The sequence below is a fragment of the Protopterus annectens genome, chromosome 6.part0, assembly GCF_019279795.1.
Source record: "Protopterus annectens isolate FY-2018-M chromosome 6.part0, PAN1.0, whole genome shotgun sequence".
NCBI lineage: Eukaryota > Metazoa > Chordata > Ceratodontiformes > Protopteridae > Protopterus > Protopterus annectens.
This window is the reverse complement of record NC_056737.1, coordinates 804,400,559-804,419,004: the sequence shown is the minus strand read 5'-3', so window position 1 is coordinate 804,419,004 and position 18,446 is coordinate 804,400,559. Positions and strand designations below refer to the sequence as shown.

The window sequence follows — 18,446 nt, the reverse complement described above, 5'->3', positions numbered from 1 at the left end:
AAACAGCATGCAACACTGGTATGGCCACACCAGATCTGTCTCTGTTGTTTAGCAGTTGTGAAACACCAGGAGGGATAAGTCACTTTTATTTACTTCATTGATGGACCTATGTGAAAGCGCTCATCCATTTTTTGTTTTTACTGCAGTAAAAGTTTTAGTTTTTAATTGAAGTGGACTATGTCCTTTGTGCTTTTGGACTATTAGTGCTGTACTATTTTCTTATCTGTGTAGCCTTGGTGGTCTGTTTGGCTTTTTCTACAGTGCTATATGGTTTTGCCTTTCCTAGACCTTTGGACCACGTTGGTATTATTATTCCTTTTGTCTTCTGTATTTACTTCATTGATGAGTAATTCATACTTGTCACTGTCCCTGTTTTTGTCTTGCAGTTTTGTTATGTACCTCATAAAAAGTTTGGTTTCCTGGTAAATCATTTAGGATTATAGACTGTCAGTGAATCCATACTTCAGCGTTCCATACTTCTTATTGTCCAAAAATGTGTGTTGAATCATTTTGCATTATTCTATTAACTAAGTAAAATTGAGGGTAACCATTTTGTTGCTTGTTCCCTTCTAACATAGATGACAAGTTGGCTGGGTATTTCTTTTAGATGCTTTAATACACAGAAGCACATCAAGATGGATAGCAGCATCATAAAATATAAACAACCTGGTTAACAGCAGACCCTACATACATACATGCTTACATCTCAATAGCTTACTACAAAATGGCAGTCAGACTTGCACGTGCTCAGTGTTTATACACACTTGTGCAAGCCCTTGGATAGCTTCTTAAAGGTACATACACACACACATTGAGCTACACATTTGAAATGCTGGGATCTGCTAGATTGAGTTCCAAAATGCAGAGACTTAATGGCTGAAGAAACAGACTTAATGTATATGTTAAGTCCGAGATGCCATTTCTCAGAATATTCCCTTTTCTCTGAGGTATGGTGATCTCAGAGTAGGTATATATAAGTTTGAGAGGATCCCCCCCAAAAAAAAATGTTTTAAGGAGAAGAGTAATTTCTGAGATTCACCCTTCTCTGGGTTTTCAGTCTTTTTTTTTTCAGCTTTTCAGCACTCTGCATTTCAAGTGCCGACATTTCAATAGGGAGCTGAACTAGAGCACTATTTTAAAAATGTTCCTGATTTTGAGCCTTTATTCTGCTGTTATTTTTGGGTTTGCCTAGAATTCCTGTGCAAAGAAGTTGGGAATTATGGTATTTGGTGTTGTGCCAGTATTTATAAAACACTCTAAAAGAGATAACCATCCCTGAAGATTGGAAGCATCAGTTCTTAAAATCCAGGGTATGCACTGAGACTGGTCACTCAGGACTGCCGATCTCTTGCACTTACCATGTTCATTCACTGATTACTGGCTTTATCTTAATAGGGTCGTATTACAACTCTGTTTTGGATAAAGAAAGTAATCAGAAAGTGAATAACTTTTTTTTTCTCCTCATTTTTCCCCAACCAGTAGCAGCAATTGTGGGGTTCCAATGCAGTTATGGATAATCAAGGGAGTCTCCTACAACCATGGGTATTGCTGGTGACTAAAGCTGGCTATGAAGTTAGTTTTAGTGAAGAGAAAACCCAGCATCAGGATTAACTAAGTCAAGGTCACTATGTTAATGGTAAAGCTATTTTATGAAATTGTGAAGCCTGTTACTTAACAAAACACAGTTACCATCGCTAGAGATGTATTTTAATTTTAAAGGTGATATAAATAGAGTTATTACCCACCTGGCTTTATTAAGTACACAAGATTGCTGCTAGCTTTTGTTGGTGTGACAAACATGTTAGAAAACACCTCATGACAACAGCACAGCCACCTTCAACACAAGATCATCACACTGATCCCTTTCATCAGTAGGTAGTTCTTTCGATGGGCCCTGTAGAACAGAGTGTGTGTGCTGTATCTTTAAGAAGCATTTCAAGGATTGAATGTGCATATAAATAACAAGCATGTGCTAGCTTCAGTGCTATTTTGAGAGTGCAGCCAGATAATGAGCATGTATGAATGCAATAGCTACTTTGTATATAAGTTTATCTAAGTCATTAAGCCTCAATCATGATGTATTTGTACATAATAAAACTGCTTGAACAGAACCCACAAAGACTTTGTCTATTACATCCTGACTAGACGAGCGACATGGTGTCAGAACCGGGATTCCAGAGACTGCTTTCCAGAGTTACAAGGTGCAGAGTTAACAGTGAAGGGTAAACTAAGAGAAACAAGAGTGAAAAAGGGCCAGAAAAGAATCAAAGGTAATGAAAACATGCATGAACAGTTTATTTTATAAAACGGAGCATTACAAGGGCGCAGACTGCATTATTAAGCAAGCAAGAGGCACAGAAGTTTATTAATTAAATGAAATGTTTAAAATTAAGATATTTGATAAAATGATTATCAGAAAAGCACATAAGGGGTTTGGAATTACCTCAGAATTGCAAAACAAGTATGTTTAAGGCAAAAAGAGCATGTTTAAAGCAAAATGGGCATGTTTTGAGTTAAACGAGCACAAGAAAAGTACATTGGACATGAATAGAGATTAAACAAGCAAAACTAATATAATAAGAGTGAAAAGTGCACATTAAGCATAAATAAAGCAAGGTGACTGCATGTTTTTGGCAAAGTACTGTATTTTGGCATAACTACTACTTCATATTGTATTCGGGGCATAACTAGAGTTATTCGAAGTATCTCAAAGTGTGTAAAAGTGCTAACGGTGTGTGCTTATTACTGTGCATGTATTCCAAAGAGTTTAATTGTGTGCAAAGTGCAACTATTTCATGAAGTACAGTCAAAATACAGCTATTTCGAAAAGTTTATTGTGCTAGGTGTGTCTATTTGCAAAGTGCTGTCATTACATAGTGTTTCTTGTACTGTAAAGAATTATCTAGCAAAGTACCACCATTTGGCAGAAGTTTCAGTGTGCCATGTACTGTTTATTCACAGAGTGCAGTTACTTCAAAATGCTTCTTACTCTGAGCTTCTTTTGCCCAGTTCATTCGCATAGTGCAGTTATTTTGAAATGTTTCTTACACTGATAAGGGGTGACTTTTGCAGTACAAAGATTTCAAGAGTATTACAGTGTCTGAGAAACTTATTTGCAAAGTTCAGTTCTTCAGTCTTGTTGTGCTGTTCGGTAAGGTTATGAGTACTGGCATAAATTTCTGGCATATGCATATATGTGTGTGTGTGTGTGTGTGTTTATGCATATTTGCAAAACCCTTCACTGGTATGTGTTTGTAATGGCAGATAGATTTTGAAAGCCCTCACCATTTGTATTTGATCAAAATATTGCAGAGATTTGGAGAATATTTGAGCAAGAGTATGATATTTTTATACAAGCAGCTTATTCTGACAAAGATGCATGCATCAGAGCATTCATTTTGCTAAACCTAGCTGGGTCAGAGGCCATTGTAAGAGAGCATTCATTTGTGTATGCATCAACAGTATATGTGGGAGAAGGTGAAAATCACCATATTGTTGTACAGGCTGAATCAAGGGAAGACACAGAGTGTTTGAAGCGCAAATTCAGAGAAATGTGTAACACCCAGACAAATATTACAGTAGAGAGGCATTTGTTTTACACAAGAGATCAAACTCCAGGGGGAACTTTTGCAACTTATATTACTGACCTGAGGAACACAGCTAAAAAATGTCTGGTGATTTCAAAAATGAGTTAATAAAGGACAGGCTTGTGTGTGGTATTAATAGTGCTGCTGTGAGAAAGACTTTGCTTTGTGATAGTGATTTAACATTGAGTAAGACTACTGAGATTTGTCAAATCCATGAAGTTATAGAAAGGCTCACAAGTATGCCTGCGAGTGATAACAGCATGGTTTCAGCAGCCTCCAGAGCAAATGTACACAGCATGCAACACATGGCAAGCAAAAGCAGGCCTAAAGCACATGGCATTTACATTCCCTGTGGGTTCCTCTGGGAAACCACATAGTTTTCCATCAAGTTCTAAGAATAGAGCATGCTCAGTGCAGTACAAGCGTGAATCAACAAAGCCCAAATCCAGCTTTATTGTGAACTGTCGCAGTTGTGGTGCCAATTATTAGTCTGAAAGAGAGAAATGATTAGCATTTGGTCAGCAATGCCACAAGTGTAAAAACTTGAACCATTTCCAAAAGTTTTGCAAAGCAAGTAAATCTCACACAGTTATAAGGAAGGATCACTCAAAAAAGCAAGCTTATCATGTAGAGAGCTGCAGTTATACTTTCTACGTAGATGGTGTATCAGTAATTGGTGAAAAGGTTGATGCAGTGAATTTGTTGGCAAAGAAGAAAGTGTTTTGTACTGTCCAGATCAATGATAAATCCACCGAGCTCAAAGTAGACACTGGTTCAAAGTGTAATGTTATGTCAGCAGACACATTTGCTAAGGTGAGAGCTAATGAAAACTCAATGTGGCTAATAGTGCAAAACTTGTTGCTTATGGAGGTGAAGAAATTCAAACTGAAGGCTCAGTAGTGCTTTCATGTTGTGAGCTAGGAACTGTTACAGCTTGTTATTCCATGTAGTTTGAAGACTTGTGCAGTCATTATTGGGTCTCGGAAACAGTTTGAGAATAAATCTGCTTTCTTTTACCAAAAAAGTTCATCATATAAGCACATAACCTAGTTCCAATATTTCTGGAGCCATTTTCTCAGAGTTTGCTGATGTTTTCAATGACAAGTTAGGCAAATTCCAGTTGTGTATTCTATGAAGTGAGATCCAGAGGACAATCTAGTAGTCAGACCAGCAAGAAAAGTTCCGATAGCTATGCAGGATAAAGTCAAAGCTCAATTGGATAAAATGTTTGCAGCAAGGTGCAATTTGTCCAGTTACATAACCAACTGAATGGGTGTCTATGGTAGCAGCCCACAAAAAAGGCTCAGACAGAATCAGAATATGTATTGACCCAAGAGATTTGGACTAAGCATTAAAGAGACCGCATCATCCAATGCGTACAGTCAAGGAAGTTGCAGCCCTAATACCGAATGCCACTGTTTTTTCTGTCTTGATGCAAAAAGTTCATGTTGGCAAGTAATGCTTGATAGCAAATCCTCATTACTGACTACTTTCTATACCCCGCTTGGCAGATATACATTCCTAAGGATGCCATTTGGAATAAATTCTGCAAGTGAAGTCTTCCAGCAAGCAATGGAACAAAGTTTTTTAGGTTATCCTTGTGCCATAATAGTTGATGATTTATTGGTTGGAGACGATGGTGAAGCAGAGCATTACAGAAACCTTAAGGGAGTTCTAGACCAAGCACATGAAGTGAACTTAAAGCTCAGTCCTCTAAAGTGCAAATTCAGAGTACCAGAAGTTACATATGTAGGTCATTTATTTACCAGCACTGGCTTGGGACCAGACCTGTCCAAGCAAGCAGCTATTCTTGAGATGTCAGCACAAGATAATGTTTAAGCTGTACGATGTTTTCTTGGCATAGTCAACTATTTAGGTAGGTTTATACCAGACTAGTGAGTTTGACAGCACCTTTAAGAGAGCTGATGTGCAAAAATCTTACATGGTCTTGGTTAGAACAGCACCAGAAAGCATTTGAAGACCTTAAGCAGAAAATTGCCACCCTACCTACATTAAGATACTGTGATGTCAGTAAACTAGTCACTCTTACCTGTGATGCTTCAAAATTTTGTCTTGGCACAGTTATTCTTCAAGAAAGCAGATGAGTAGCCTATGCATCTAGAGCCCTTGCCCAAACTGAAATGTAATATGCTCAAATTGAGAAAGAACTTTTGGCAATAGTATTTGCATGTTCAAAGCTTCATGATAATATTTATGGCCCAGCTATTCAGATTGAAACCGATCACCTACCTCTAGTTACTATTCATTCAGCTCCAGAGAGATTACAAAGAATGATGCTCAAATTGCAGAAGTACAACTTCAAAATGGTCTATACAAAAGGCAGACTTCTTTATGTGGCTGACACCTTATCCAGATCACCCAGAAATACAACGGAACAGCTTGACGCAGAGAATTTTGACTTTGACGTAATGGAAGTGCGTAATTTTTCTACCACGAGATTTGATAAACTGAGAGATCATACAAAGACTGATCCACTTTTGCAAAAGCTCAACCACTACGTTAATGTTGGATAGCAATCTAGTGTACCACATGAAGTACGACCTTATTTTCCTTACAGAGATGAGATGTTGATGGAAGATGGTATTATTTTCAAAGGTCCTAAAATTGTTGTTCCTGCTTCCTTGCAACATGAATATAACCAAATTTTGCATCGTGGTCACCCAGGTTCTGAATATACCAAAAGAAGGGTTGAGAAAACTAGTATCTTGGCCTTCTGTAGTAAAAGACATTGATAAAGTACTTTCTTCTTGTTCAGTATGCAATAGTACTAAACCGCATTTGCAAAGAGAACCACTTCAGCTAAGTCAAGTTGTATTCAAGTGGAACAATCAGTATTACTCAGTATTGGTAGACTTATCCAAACTGGTTTGAACTTGATTTACTACCCAATCTAACGCCCACTGCTATTTGTCACTAAGTTGGAACGTCATTTCTCAGTCCATGGTAGTCCACACAAAGTTGTTTCTGATAATGGTACTCAATTTACTAGTCAGTTGTTTCAGAAAGTTGCAAGAGACTGGGACTTTGTACATGTTAATAGTCCAGAATATCCACAGTCAAATGGAATAGAGTGCAAAGCAATTACTTAAAAGGTCAAAGCATGACAATACCGATGTCTTTCTGAATTTACTTAATCTCAGAAACATACCCTATGATGATATACTTGGATCGCTTGCACAGAGACTTCTATCCAGGCAAACCAGAACAACACTGCCTATTAGTGCCAGTTTGTTGAGGCCTAAAGCTAAGAACAACAGAACCTTTAGAGCCCAATTATTCAGGAATCATTCTTTCCGGAAGTCCAGTTATAATAAATCGAGCAGATTTCTTTGTCCATTGAAAGAAGAAGAGACAGCGAGGATACAAACGGCGGAAGGTTTCGACTGGATTGGTCAAGTAACAGGTATATGTTCTGAGCCGAGATCCTACTTTGCAGAATCTGAGGATGTGGAGTACAGGAGAAATCGCAGACATCTTCTTCCTGTACCAGAATCGATATCGCAGCATTGTTCCTGTGATACACACTCTAGATCTCAGAGCAATCCAGACAATAATCCTGTTGCAGAACGTGTCTTAACTTCTACTTCCATTCCTGATGAATTCCATGATGTTCCTACGGTTGAACATTCCGTATAAACAGTCCCATTTGCTAAATCTAATTCTAAATTTTATGTCACATGATTTGGTCGTATTTCCAGACCTAGTGTGAAATACACAGCGACCTGGACATAATTGTATATGTGTAACTAGTTCTGTATAATTGCATGACAAAGAATTATTTGTATTGATTGCATGTCAAGTGATGTTGTCAGTATTGCATGACCTATTTCTCAAAGAGGGAGGATGTAGAACAAAGTGTGTGTGCTGTATCTTTAAGAAGTGTTTCAAGGATTGAACGTGCATATAAATAACCAGCACGTACTAGCTTCAGTGTCATTTTGAGAGTGGAGCCAGAGAGTGAGCATGTATGATTGCAATAGCTAGTTTGTATATAAGTTTATCTAAGTTAAAGTCATTAAGTCTCTATCCTGATGTGTTTGTACATAATAAAACTGCTTGAACAGAAACCACAAAGACCCATCTATTACATCCTGGCTAGATGAGTGACAGGCCCAATAAGTGAACTGCAGTCTGAACATGCTGAAGGAAATTCCAAGAAGATACCAACTCTAACTACAGATGCAGCAGACTTACTTATGGGTGCATTTAACATAGTTCAGAGTTCAAGGAGTGTGGAGCAATGTGTGATGCACAAATATTCCAGTCTAAAGTTGTTGTCGGTCCTGATCTTGACCCTAAGAGCATTCAGGTCGTTGTTGTAAGCAGGGGGACTGTAAGAGTTTTCGTAGACAACATTAAAGGTGACATGATACATAAATAAGCAAGAGGGCACTTTGCAGGTTGGATGTGATGTCATGAGAAATGGCTTCCCAGCTAGGATTGTATTTTCATGCCTCTTACCATCATCCCATTTCACAGTGGCAACTAAAGTAAGCAGGACCAGACTTAACAGCCATGAATGAAAGCTGAACCTCAAAGATTTCCATTTATTGATATAAGAACATGGTCTTCCTCTGCTAGACCTCTTTGCTTCAAAGAGTAATTACCAACTGGAATAGCTTTAACCTCAGTTTCCATGAAATAAGTCATGGCTAGTGTATACTTTTGATGTCCCTTGGATAGTAGCACCTCTGTGTGCATTTCTCTCATGCCATTGATCCCAAGACTACAAAAAAAGATCAGAACAGTCAGGGATAAGCTCCTGCTGACAGTCTCTCCTGTGACCAAGGCCATTGTGGTGCTCCCAGTTAGCCCAACAAGCCAAGGGCATTCCTCTGCTGCTTTGACAGCAGTGTAGCCTTCTAATCCAGGAAAACAGGATTTATAGTGCACTGATGTGGTTCTCCAAGTTAGCTCAACAAGCCAGAGGTGGTCCTCTGCTGCTTTCATAGCACAGGAAGATGGGGATTATAGTGCACCCATACCTCTTAACCCAAGAAATATGGACAGTGCCAAAAGTAATCGGGATCAATGACTCCAAAATAGGGACAGATTTTAAATATTGCTGTTATAAACTTAGAAAGTTGATCAAATAAAAGGTTTTGCAGTTGCATGCATTTTCTGGAAGATAAAAAGTCTGAAACTCAAATATCTGCCATTATTTAGTCACTTATATCCTCAAAGATTTGCCAGAAAAGCACAAATTTCATGTGGAACAGAACAAAAATGTCAGGCAAAAATCTGGACATTCTGTGAAAATGTGGACATTTGAGAGGTGTGGGTACTCCTCATCCTGAAGAGACTCAGGCTCGCAACTTGAATTCTCTCACCCTGATACCTTCAAGAACAAGTTATTAGAAGTGCTGTGCATTCTCTGTGAGGCCAGAAAACCCTGTAAAAGGAAGTGTTATTTACCTAGTAAAAGTACTTTTTTTTTCCTGATGGTGTTCTTCAAAAGGAAAAATTCTCATAGCACAAGGGAGATTGATATCCTTTGGTATCTAGAGGAGGAGTTGAGGATTATTTTACGACTGTATCAAGGTGAATCAATTAGCTCTTGCTCCATTCTTCGGTTTCTATCAGGGTACACCTTTCAGCTGCTGTACCATATGTCGCATTGGACCCACTTCAGTATTGGCAGTAGTGAAGCAGTTCTTGAAAGGGATTTTGGATTTGAAATCCCTTAGGAAATCAGTGCTTCTTCCATGGGATTTTAATTTTCTAATTTAAAAGCTAACCCCAGCTCCTCTTGAACTAAGTTTCTCAGTGGCTGTCAAAATTTTATACTGAAAAACCTTGCTCTTCCTGGCTGTCACATTAGTTCGAATAACTGAATTATAGGACATAATGTGTAAGGAGCCTCATGCAGTCATCCATAGGGACAGGTTTGGTCTCTAAATCTATCCTTTTTCATGTTTAAAGTTGTGTGAATGGTCTGGTTGAAAGATAATTTTCAATTGTTGCCTTTAGCGTAACCCAAAGAATAAGGGAGAACAATATTGCATTTGTTGGATGTTCATACACAGCTGATGGACTGTATCTTGAGAACCACAGATGTCATGCAGACTGATTATCCTTTTTTGTGCATTTCATGCCTGGAAAAAAGGTAGGACAATTTCAAGTAAATTCTGTCTAATTGACTGTGAAACAGTTTCACCTTTTTATGTTAATATTCGGAAGTCTCTGAGGTACCCATTAAGGACCTGTTTTATCAGTGTAGTGTTCACTACAGCAGCTTTTTTATGAATATGCCAGTCCATGGCATTTGTGAAGCCAGGACCTGGACACCAATTGATACTTTTTCCAACTGCTGCAAGTTGAATGCATAATCTAGGAGATGGGCAGAGTCTGCTACTGCATTATTTCATAGCATACTATGACAGTCTCGTCCTCGTTGCGCCCTTCTGCTTTAATATTCTTCCCACAGGTATCTGCTACTGTATTATTTCATAGCATACTATGACAGTCTCGTCCTCGCTGCACCCTTCTGCTTTAATATTCTTCCCATAGGTAATTATTCATACTGCACCAGTAATACCTGCGGTGAACAGAGCACACTAGTATGAGTAACTCCCTGTAACAGGAAATTAAGTATAAGGATAAGTGCTGAAGGACAGGCTTCCTCCTCCCCCTGTTGTTCTTCATATTTTTTTTTTATCCCTTAGGATCTGGGAAGATGGTGCAAGTGACACTCCATCTGAGTTTACTGTCTCTCTGTCTATACATACACAGACACACACACACACACACACACACACACACACACACACACACACACACACACACACACACAAACGTATACAAGGGAGCTCTGGTAAATACTGGCCATCTTCCTTCATTCTGGAAAAACACCATCTTCTCATAAGATGTAGATCTAAAGGGACATTCAAAGGAGAGGCCAGGGGCAGGAAATCCTTTTCCCCAGTAGGACATTACAGATTAATTTTAGCTAAGAAGGAATTGAAAAAAATGGTGCAAACTAAACCCCTACCCCCATTTAGCCGTGCATCAGACTGACATCATGGAATAAAGGAGGAGTCCATCTCACCAAGTATGTCGATTAAAGATCTGGAAGTTCCCACTGGAAAGCTGGTCATTTGCCTTTAGCTAAATGACTAATTCCAGTGGATAATTATTCATGCTACATTAATGTTTCTTGTACTTGAACATCAGCTACTATGACCTTCTCATGCAGCTCAGCTATCTTGAAGGAAAGGTTACTGTGACAGTACAGCAACCCTTTCTCCATCCAAATATAGGGCTTAGTATACATTTTTTTTGTAACCTGATTGTTTAGAATATTCACAGTTAATAGTTGCATGGTTATAAAAATATTTGTTGTACAAAGGGCAGGTGCATTTTTTTTTTTTTTTTTTTTTTTTTACTAAAAACACACTTCCCTATGAGGGTTAGAAAGGACTAAAAAAAAAACAGAAGAAAATGCCTAGTAACACAGGCTGTATGTAAACACCTCACATACCATCCATGATTCCATGAAGTAACTGTGTAAGATCCATGCTGTTTTTCATGGGGATAAGGATACAGCTGACAAAAACTCTGGGCAGAGGGAGAAGAACATAAGCTGGGTAGATACAAATGTTACGTAGACCTTTTCTCAAATATCTACTGTTATGGTAAAGTACCTTAGACAACTGCAATTTTTGTGATGATAAAACTTGACAAGAGTGTTGAGTCTTCCTTTTATATGTTTCACTAAAACTACTGCTAAGACAGCACATCTAGGAAATTTAGTTAAAAAGAGAACTTCAGTAGGCATACAGTCACTAACTGTTTGTCTTTTTACAGCTATGTCAACCTACATGTTAATCATCAAATCTGAATTGCCTGCTACCGTTGCTGGGCTTCTTCATGGTGACCATAATGGGTAAGTAATTGTACTCTAATATTGTCTGGTCATTGTATAAAGAATTTGGTTATATTTGTAATAGGGAAATGCATTTTCTTACTGCCTTTGCAGGAATTAATTTCAATACTCAGTTAATTTTTACGTCACCAGATACAGACCCATCCTAAGCATATTACAGAGGTATTTTATTTTATTTTACATTTATTAACCGGGAAATTCCAACTGGACCGGGTCCATTTTCAGTGGCGGCCCGGGGAGAAAAGCTCCAGCGTCGTTATACAAATACAGTACATCCAGCGTAATACACAAAACAGGTTACATCATGTATGCTGAGCATAGTAATATAACAAGAAATTAATAAAACACTCCAGGTAAAAGACAATGTCAGTTACAGTACATCCAGCATACTGCATAAAACAATTTTCATCATGTATGCTGAGCATAGTAATATATAACATTAATAAAACACTCCAGGTAAAAGAAGATATAGAACATAGGTAAAAAGACAATGTCAGTTATACATTGGTAAGAGAAAAAAATATATCAAGTAAGATTCTACAGTTAAAAGTACCCTTTCAGATGACCAAGCCTAGAGGGAATCAGAGATCCAGCATGTGATCAGAGAGGAGTTTGGGGAGTTAATAGCAGTGTGGGTAAGGTTATGTGATACAAGGGCATAACCAGGTACTAAGAAGATGCAATTTGAGGGAGATTTTGAATATGGATGTGGAAGAGGCAGTGGACACGGATAGGGGAAGAGAGTTCCAGTTTCTGGAAGTAGAGCGCTTTCCCTGCACTATTGTTAGCCTTGGTGATGGAGAGGAGAGATTTTTCACTAGATCTTAGGTTCTGGTTTGCAGCATAGACAAGTAAGTAGTTTGGTTAATGAGGTTTTTTTTTCAGGACGTTTGAGAATATTGTAGGCTGTGCCCAGCTGGCGATAGTTAAGTAGCTGTGGTAGCTCAAGCCTTTTTAGTTCTTTTAGTGCAGCACAGTGATGGGTTCTATAGGTTGAGTTAGTAGCAAACTTGGCTATTTTACTGTAGCATGATTCTAGTCTGTCTAGGTCACATTGTCTGATTTGGGTAAAGATTGGTACTGTGTATAATAGAGTTGAGAGGATGTGGCTTTGTGCAAGAATGACTCTTGCTTTTTGTGTGAGAAAGGACTTATGCCTTTATAGGGAGCCTTGCTTTTTGTGTACTAGTTTTATGGTATATGAGATGTGAACATCAAAGTGGAGATTATTGTCTATTTCAATGCCCAGATGTTTGGTGTGGTTAGAAGAGGAAATGGTGGTGCTGTCCTTAGATGTTGTGGTAAAGGAGAGGGGGGTGGGTTTGATCTGTTAGGGGTAAATAGCAGTTTTGCCTTTTTGAAATTTAGAATTAGTTGGATACCTGGTATCTATTTTTCTACTGAGTTAAAGGTATCTTGAGTGAGTGTATGTAGGCTGGTGGGAGGTGAGGCGGAGCAGATCAGGGTTGAATCATCCACATATCGTATGAGTGTGGCATGTTGTGTAGAACTATTGAGGTTATTTGTGAAAATAGAGAACAATAGTGGGCCCAGTATAGAGCCCTGAGGGACTCCTATGGTGGTTGGAAGTTGTGTAGACAGAGTTCCTTTCCACTGGACTGATTGTTGCCTGTCAGATAGGTAGCTTCTGAACCAGGCTACAGTAGAGGAGGTGAAGGATAATGATGTTAGTGAGTCTAGTAGAATGGAGTGTGAGACCATATCAAATGCTTTTGAGAGGTCTAGGAAAATGGCTGATACATATTTATCGTTCCTGTGAAGGGGACAATGAATGGCAATAGGTCGGTAGTTGAAGAAGTCGTAGGAGTTACCTCCTTTATGGAGAGGAGTGATGTGAGATACTTTCCCGAGTTTGAGTATGTAGGATTCTAGTATGGTGCGGTTGATTAGGATGGAGACAGGATATGATAGGGAGTCACTAGCCATTTTTAGGTATGCAGCAGGTATGTTATCAGCTGCCAATGTGGTTGGCTTTAGTTTTAGGAGGAATTTTTTGATAGTTGAGGAGGCACTGGTGAAAGGCTGAAAGAGGGGGTGATGTGGGATAGGTTGGGTTGTGATTGAGGTAGATTGTTTTTGGTTATTCGACTGGACAGGGCTAAGATGGGTTTAGTAAAATGGTTATTAAATTGAGAAGCTATGTCTAGGGTATTGTTAGTAGATCTGGGTGCTGGAGTACTGGTTTTGCCTGGCTTTAGTAGGGAGTTAATGGCATGCCAGAATTTGTGTGGATTATTTTAATATTTCCTTTCTGTGCTTAGAAAATAGTTTTGTTTGTTTATTTTGAATTCAGCCTTGGCCTTGTTTCTAAGCTGTTGATAGTATTGCCTGGAGCTAGGGGTTTTGTCAGTTTTCCAGATTTTCCAGGCTTTATCTCTGGCTTTTAGTAAGGCTGAGGTGTCCCTACTTAGCCAGGGTGCGTAGTTGGCTTTAACTCTGATCTTTCTGCTGGGAGCTAGACTGTTAAGGATGTTAGAGGAGGTAGTATTGAAGTAGTCTACTGCCTGGTCTAACCCAAGTGTCTGTAGTGGTTCCCAGTTGCAGTGGCTTAGGACAGTATTTAGATATTGTGCGGTAAGGTTACGGTCATCTCGTACAAGTTTGTAGACTACTGATTTGGGGTGATTGGGAGTGTTTGTGGAGTAGGAAGGTGGGGAGATGATCACTTAGGTCATCTGGGAGACAGCCTACTGTATAGTTTTGTTTGGGATAGTTGGTTAGTGTCCAGTCCAGTATGGATTCTTTCTTTGTTTTCTTATCTATTCTAGCTGATTCTTCAATTAGTTGAGAGAACCCATATAGATTGATATGTGTAGAGGGGCTGCTGGAGTTACAGGCTGCCCAGTTGGTGTTAAGGTCTCCTAGTAGGATTGTTTCCTGAGGTAGATTGTCCTTTGTCCAGCGTAGGATGTCTTCTATTATGAGTGAGTTGTTGCCTGGAGGTATGTACCAGCATATTATATTGATCTTCTTGGTGTTTCTTATTGATAGGACAGAAAATAGGACTTCAGCATTTTGAAAAGTGGGTGGTGTGATGTGCAGGAGCTGGAGGTTAAGGGTGTTTTTAAAGAGAATGGCTACTCCTTCTCCTTTTCTGTTTGTTCTGTCAGATCTAAGTGTATTATACCCTGGGGGGGGGGGGGGGAGAAAGTCTTCCTCTTGGATACTGGATTTAAGCCATGTCTCTGTAATGGTGAGTACATCAAGATTGTAGTGGGATATAAATGCATGTAGGTTTGTTAGCTTGTTGGTAATACTTCTTATGTTGAGATTTAGGATCAGCAGGTCAGATGTTTGTCTGGCTGAGAGGGGACCTGTATTTGGGTGAATGTCACCAGAGGTTTGGAGAGTTTGTAGGAGTGTCAGTATGTGCTTTTTAATATTAATTGTTTGTGAGCTTGGTCTATGTGTGTTTTTCTTAGTATGGTGAGATGGTGTCATTTTTGTTAGTGAGTGATATGTAGTTGTAAGATTTATGATTGTGGGGCAGATGTAGAAGTGTGAGTGGGTTTGAGAGGGTGGGCTAGTGTGGGTAGTGTGATAGTAGTTGTGCAGTGGTAGGTCTGTTTGTAAGGAAGTTAGAAAGGTTAGCGATAGTAGAGCTAGTGATAGGGATGTGAGTGTGGGTAACATGATACTACTATGAGTGAGTAGTACAACTAGGATTCCTGGTTAGTTGTGTGTGAGGTTGGAGGTGTGTTGTCTGTGAATGTGTTGTTGTGAGTGGAATCAGTGGTGGATGTAATTGGATTGGAAGATGGGGGGAGGTAGGATGAGTGGGTTGGGCTAGTTGTTAAGGAATTAGGGGTTGGACTACTGGTCAGGTGATTAGGGGTTAGAATAAAGGTAGAAGTAGTGGGGGATGGGTGAGAATTGGGGGGCAGGGAGGGGAGCGGAGCAGGGCTAACACTGACTCCAAGTGTTTCTTTAGGCTTTGGTAAGTATGTATTGTTAGCTTAAATGGTTATATGTTAAACTGAATTGTAACCTGAATTTTTAACTCTATTTTAATCTGTATGTTTGGACTAAGTTATAGACTATGTTATGGGGACAGAGTATAAGTTTCTGACATTCGTAAAAGGATACAAAATTAAAGCTGGGGTTAGTTACAGATGAAACAAAAATATTCTAGATGCTACAGTTTATTTGAACTCGCACAGACATTGTAGTTGACTGTGCATTCTAGAGTTGCCCATGTATTTAATTTGTTATTGTGACTGGTTGTAGCTTAAAAGATGATTGCAGGGATCACTTTAACTGCTTAGCAGATTATTAAATAACAGATACATTTATGAGCTCAGAATCCTTCTTTTTCAATAGCACAGGTTACATAAAATATTTATAAATAGTGCTTTGTCTAGATGTTTTAAATAATTATGACACACATAAAGCTAATGTCTAGAAAGGCAGAGCAGTTATCCTTTACAGTCTAGCCATAAATCACAAAAGCCTTTCCATGTACAATTCTGCAATCAGCTCCCTCATAACACCTTCAACTGAAAACTTTAACCTCCCTCACTGAATTATTCCTTATTTTGTGAATATCAAAGTCACTCATATAAGAACACACTTTTTCACTTTCTCCTCTTCCTAACTCATTTCCCCTCTTTTGTACATTATTGCATACAACTCTTCATTAACCACACATTGTTGTCCCATTTGATGTTTACTAATCCGTATACCTACACTTTAGCAGGTAATACAAAACCCCTTTCCTTCCTTCTTTCATTGTACCTGGAGAACAGTTTCAGATCTCTGGACTCTTTCATCTCTGTTCCTCTTCTGCTACTTAACCTTCTGTTTATCAGCTCACATCGCCTTCTATTCAGAACAGCTTCTGCAGTACTTTGCAACTTGCTCTGTAATCTGATTGGAGTAGATTGAAGTCTGTAGCCATCTTTAACTCTTTCTGTCTCTAATAGCTGTTTTTCTTCGCTCTCCATCACAACTTGCTGCAAACAGTAGCTCCTTGCTGCTTCCCTTCCCCTTTCATGTAATTCCTTTATTTCCTTGTTGCCTTTCCTCCTCTTACTGAAACCTTATTCCAAGTTAGCTACTTGCATATTTTATTTACCCTTTTTACTGGGTTAGTCCCACTAGGCTAATGCCCTCTTTCCTGTCACTTAACTTTCCCAGATCCTTATTATTTTTGTTATTCTTGACTTCTGCATCTCCTGTCTGAACCTTCTGTTATGTATTCCCAGTGTAGACGAGCATCACTTTCTCACTTAATAGCTAATCTTTACATTTTCCCTGTGTTATCCATTTCTCTCATCTTTCCACCTGTGTACTATCAGACCTCACTTTTATAATCTAATTTATTGTGTGTATATGCATAGCATGGTAAATTGTGTAATGTGGGTGCTGTACAAATAGTTATCCTTTATTTGCCGTAAATAATGCACTGCACTGTTGTAATTTTTCTTTTTATGTAATATTTTCTGTTGTAACAAGTATGTGTATTTGCTGGAGCTTTTCTCCCCAGACCTCCACTGAAAATGGATATTTGCCCACTTGGGCTATCCTAGTAGTAAAAAGCAAAACAAATAAAAATAAAATAAGTAAATATTAAGGTGGCTAGAGCAATAGATCCGTTAGCATCATTTGTACTTCACAGAATCTGGTGAGAACAGAGTCAGATATATAGCCATTTCCGTCTTATATGGCTTTCCACTTCCTCTTCATTCTTTCTCTCAACGTACTGCCTTTTTTATCACCTTCTCCTCTTTTGCCAAGTCCTTCTTTCTGCTCTTGCTGTCTCCCATCTTTTCACGTAATCTTTCTTCCATGGTGCTGCTTACACAGTACTGCCTTCTTTCTCTCATATCACCTATGTAGTACCTTCCAACCGCAGCTGGTCAGGGCAGCTTTTGATCTTCATATTTTCCCTCCCCTCTTTAGTCGTTCTTCACTCTCCAGTAATACATTTGGATCTGGTGAGTACAGTATTAATTTCTAATGTCTTCCATCCTTTTTCCCCAACCTTTTCTTCTATCTCAAAAGTCTGCCACTTTCAAATAAAACAGATGTTTGCACCACCAGATGTTACTTTCTGCACTTCCCCACCTGTCCATTACATAATACTGTCTTCTCTATTATAATTATCCACTTTTTCTTAACCATTAACCCCCTCTGCTGCACTTAATCTGTTTAGATCAAGTTCAACTCTTTTGACCATCTCTATCACAGCTTCTGTTATTGTCAGCCTACTTGCTCTCAGTTCACATAGTTTGCATTGAGGCGCAACTCCTTACTCCCCTCTTACTAAGTACCCATTTCTGTCAATTTATATAATCTCCATTAAAACCCCCATTAATGATCATGCTTTTTCTCATTCATCAGATTTTGCTGCTCCAACTTAAGCTTTGCTTTCTTATCCCATAATTTCTCATTCACCCTTCTCTTCATCTTGCATCTGTATACAGTTCTTTGTGTGCCTCCATCCATTAATTTTTGTTTTGTTATTAATCCTTTTGTCTCATCTCTGTCTCTTCACACATCCTTGTGTTCTTTTTCCACTGCATAGAAGGTTTCTTATTCAGATACGTCACTACCACATGTTCTGTTAAAAGCCACCTATTAATTTTTGGATCTGATTCCTTCTACTCTATTTTTATTTATTTATTTATTTATTTACATTTGTTGACCGGGAGTGTCTGACTGGACGTAGGTCCATTTTCAGCGGAGGCCCGGGGAGAAAAGCTCCACAGTTAAAATAAACAGATAGTAGTTACATTGGATTACATAGCGATTAACAATTTAACATAGCAATTACTTACAACATATTTACAGATGAAGAACATAGTACATCAGTAGACAACTAGAATCTTTATCTGTGAAGTACATAACAGACATTAACAAATGTTACAATGAGAAGTTCCTGCTGTATAAGTACTAGGCTTATGAGCATCTGAGCTTGCTATAATCAAGGT

At 38.7% G+C, this 18,446-nt stretch overlaps 1 protein-coding gene across 1 annotated transcript in view; it reads left to right on the top strand.

Annotated features, from left to right (window-relative positions):
- SLC38A6 (solute carrier family 38 member 6) overlaps positions 1-18,446 on the top strand; it is a 1,040,054-nt gene that overhangs the window by 593,376 nt on the left and 428,232 nt on the right. Inside the window, 1 exon segment of the mRNA XM_044074482.1 lies at positions 11,415-11,493. Within this exon segment, the coding sequence (XP_043930417.1) occupies positions 11,415-11,493 (79 nt within the window).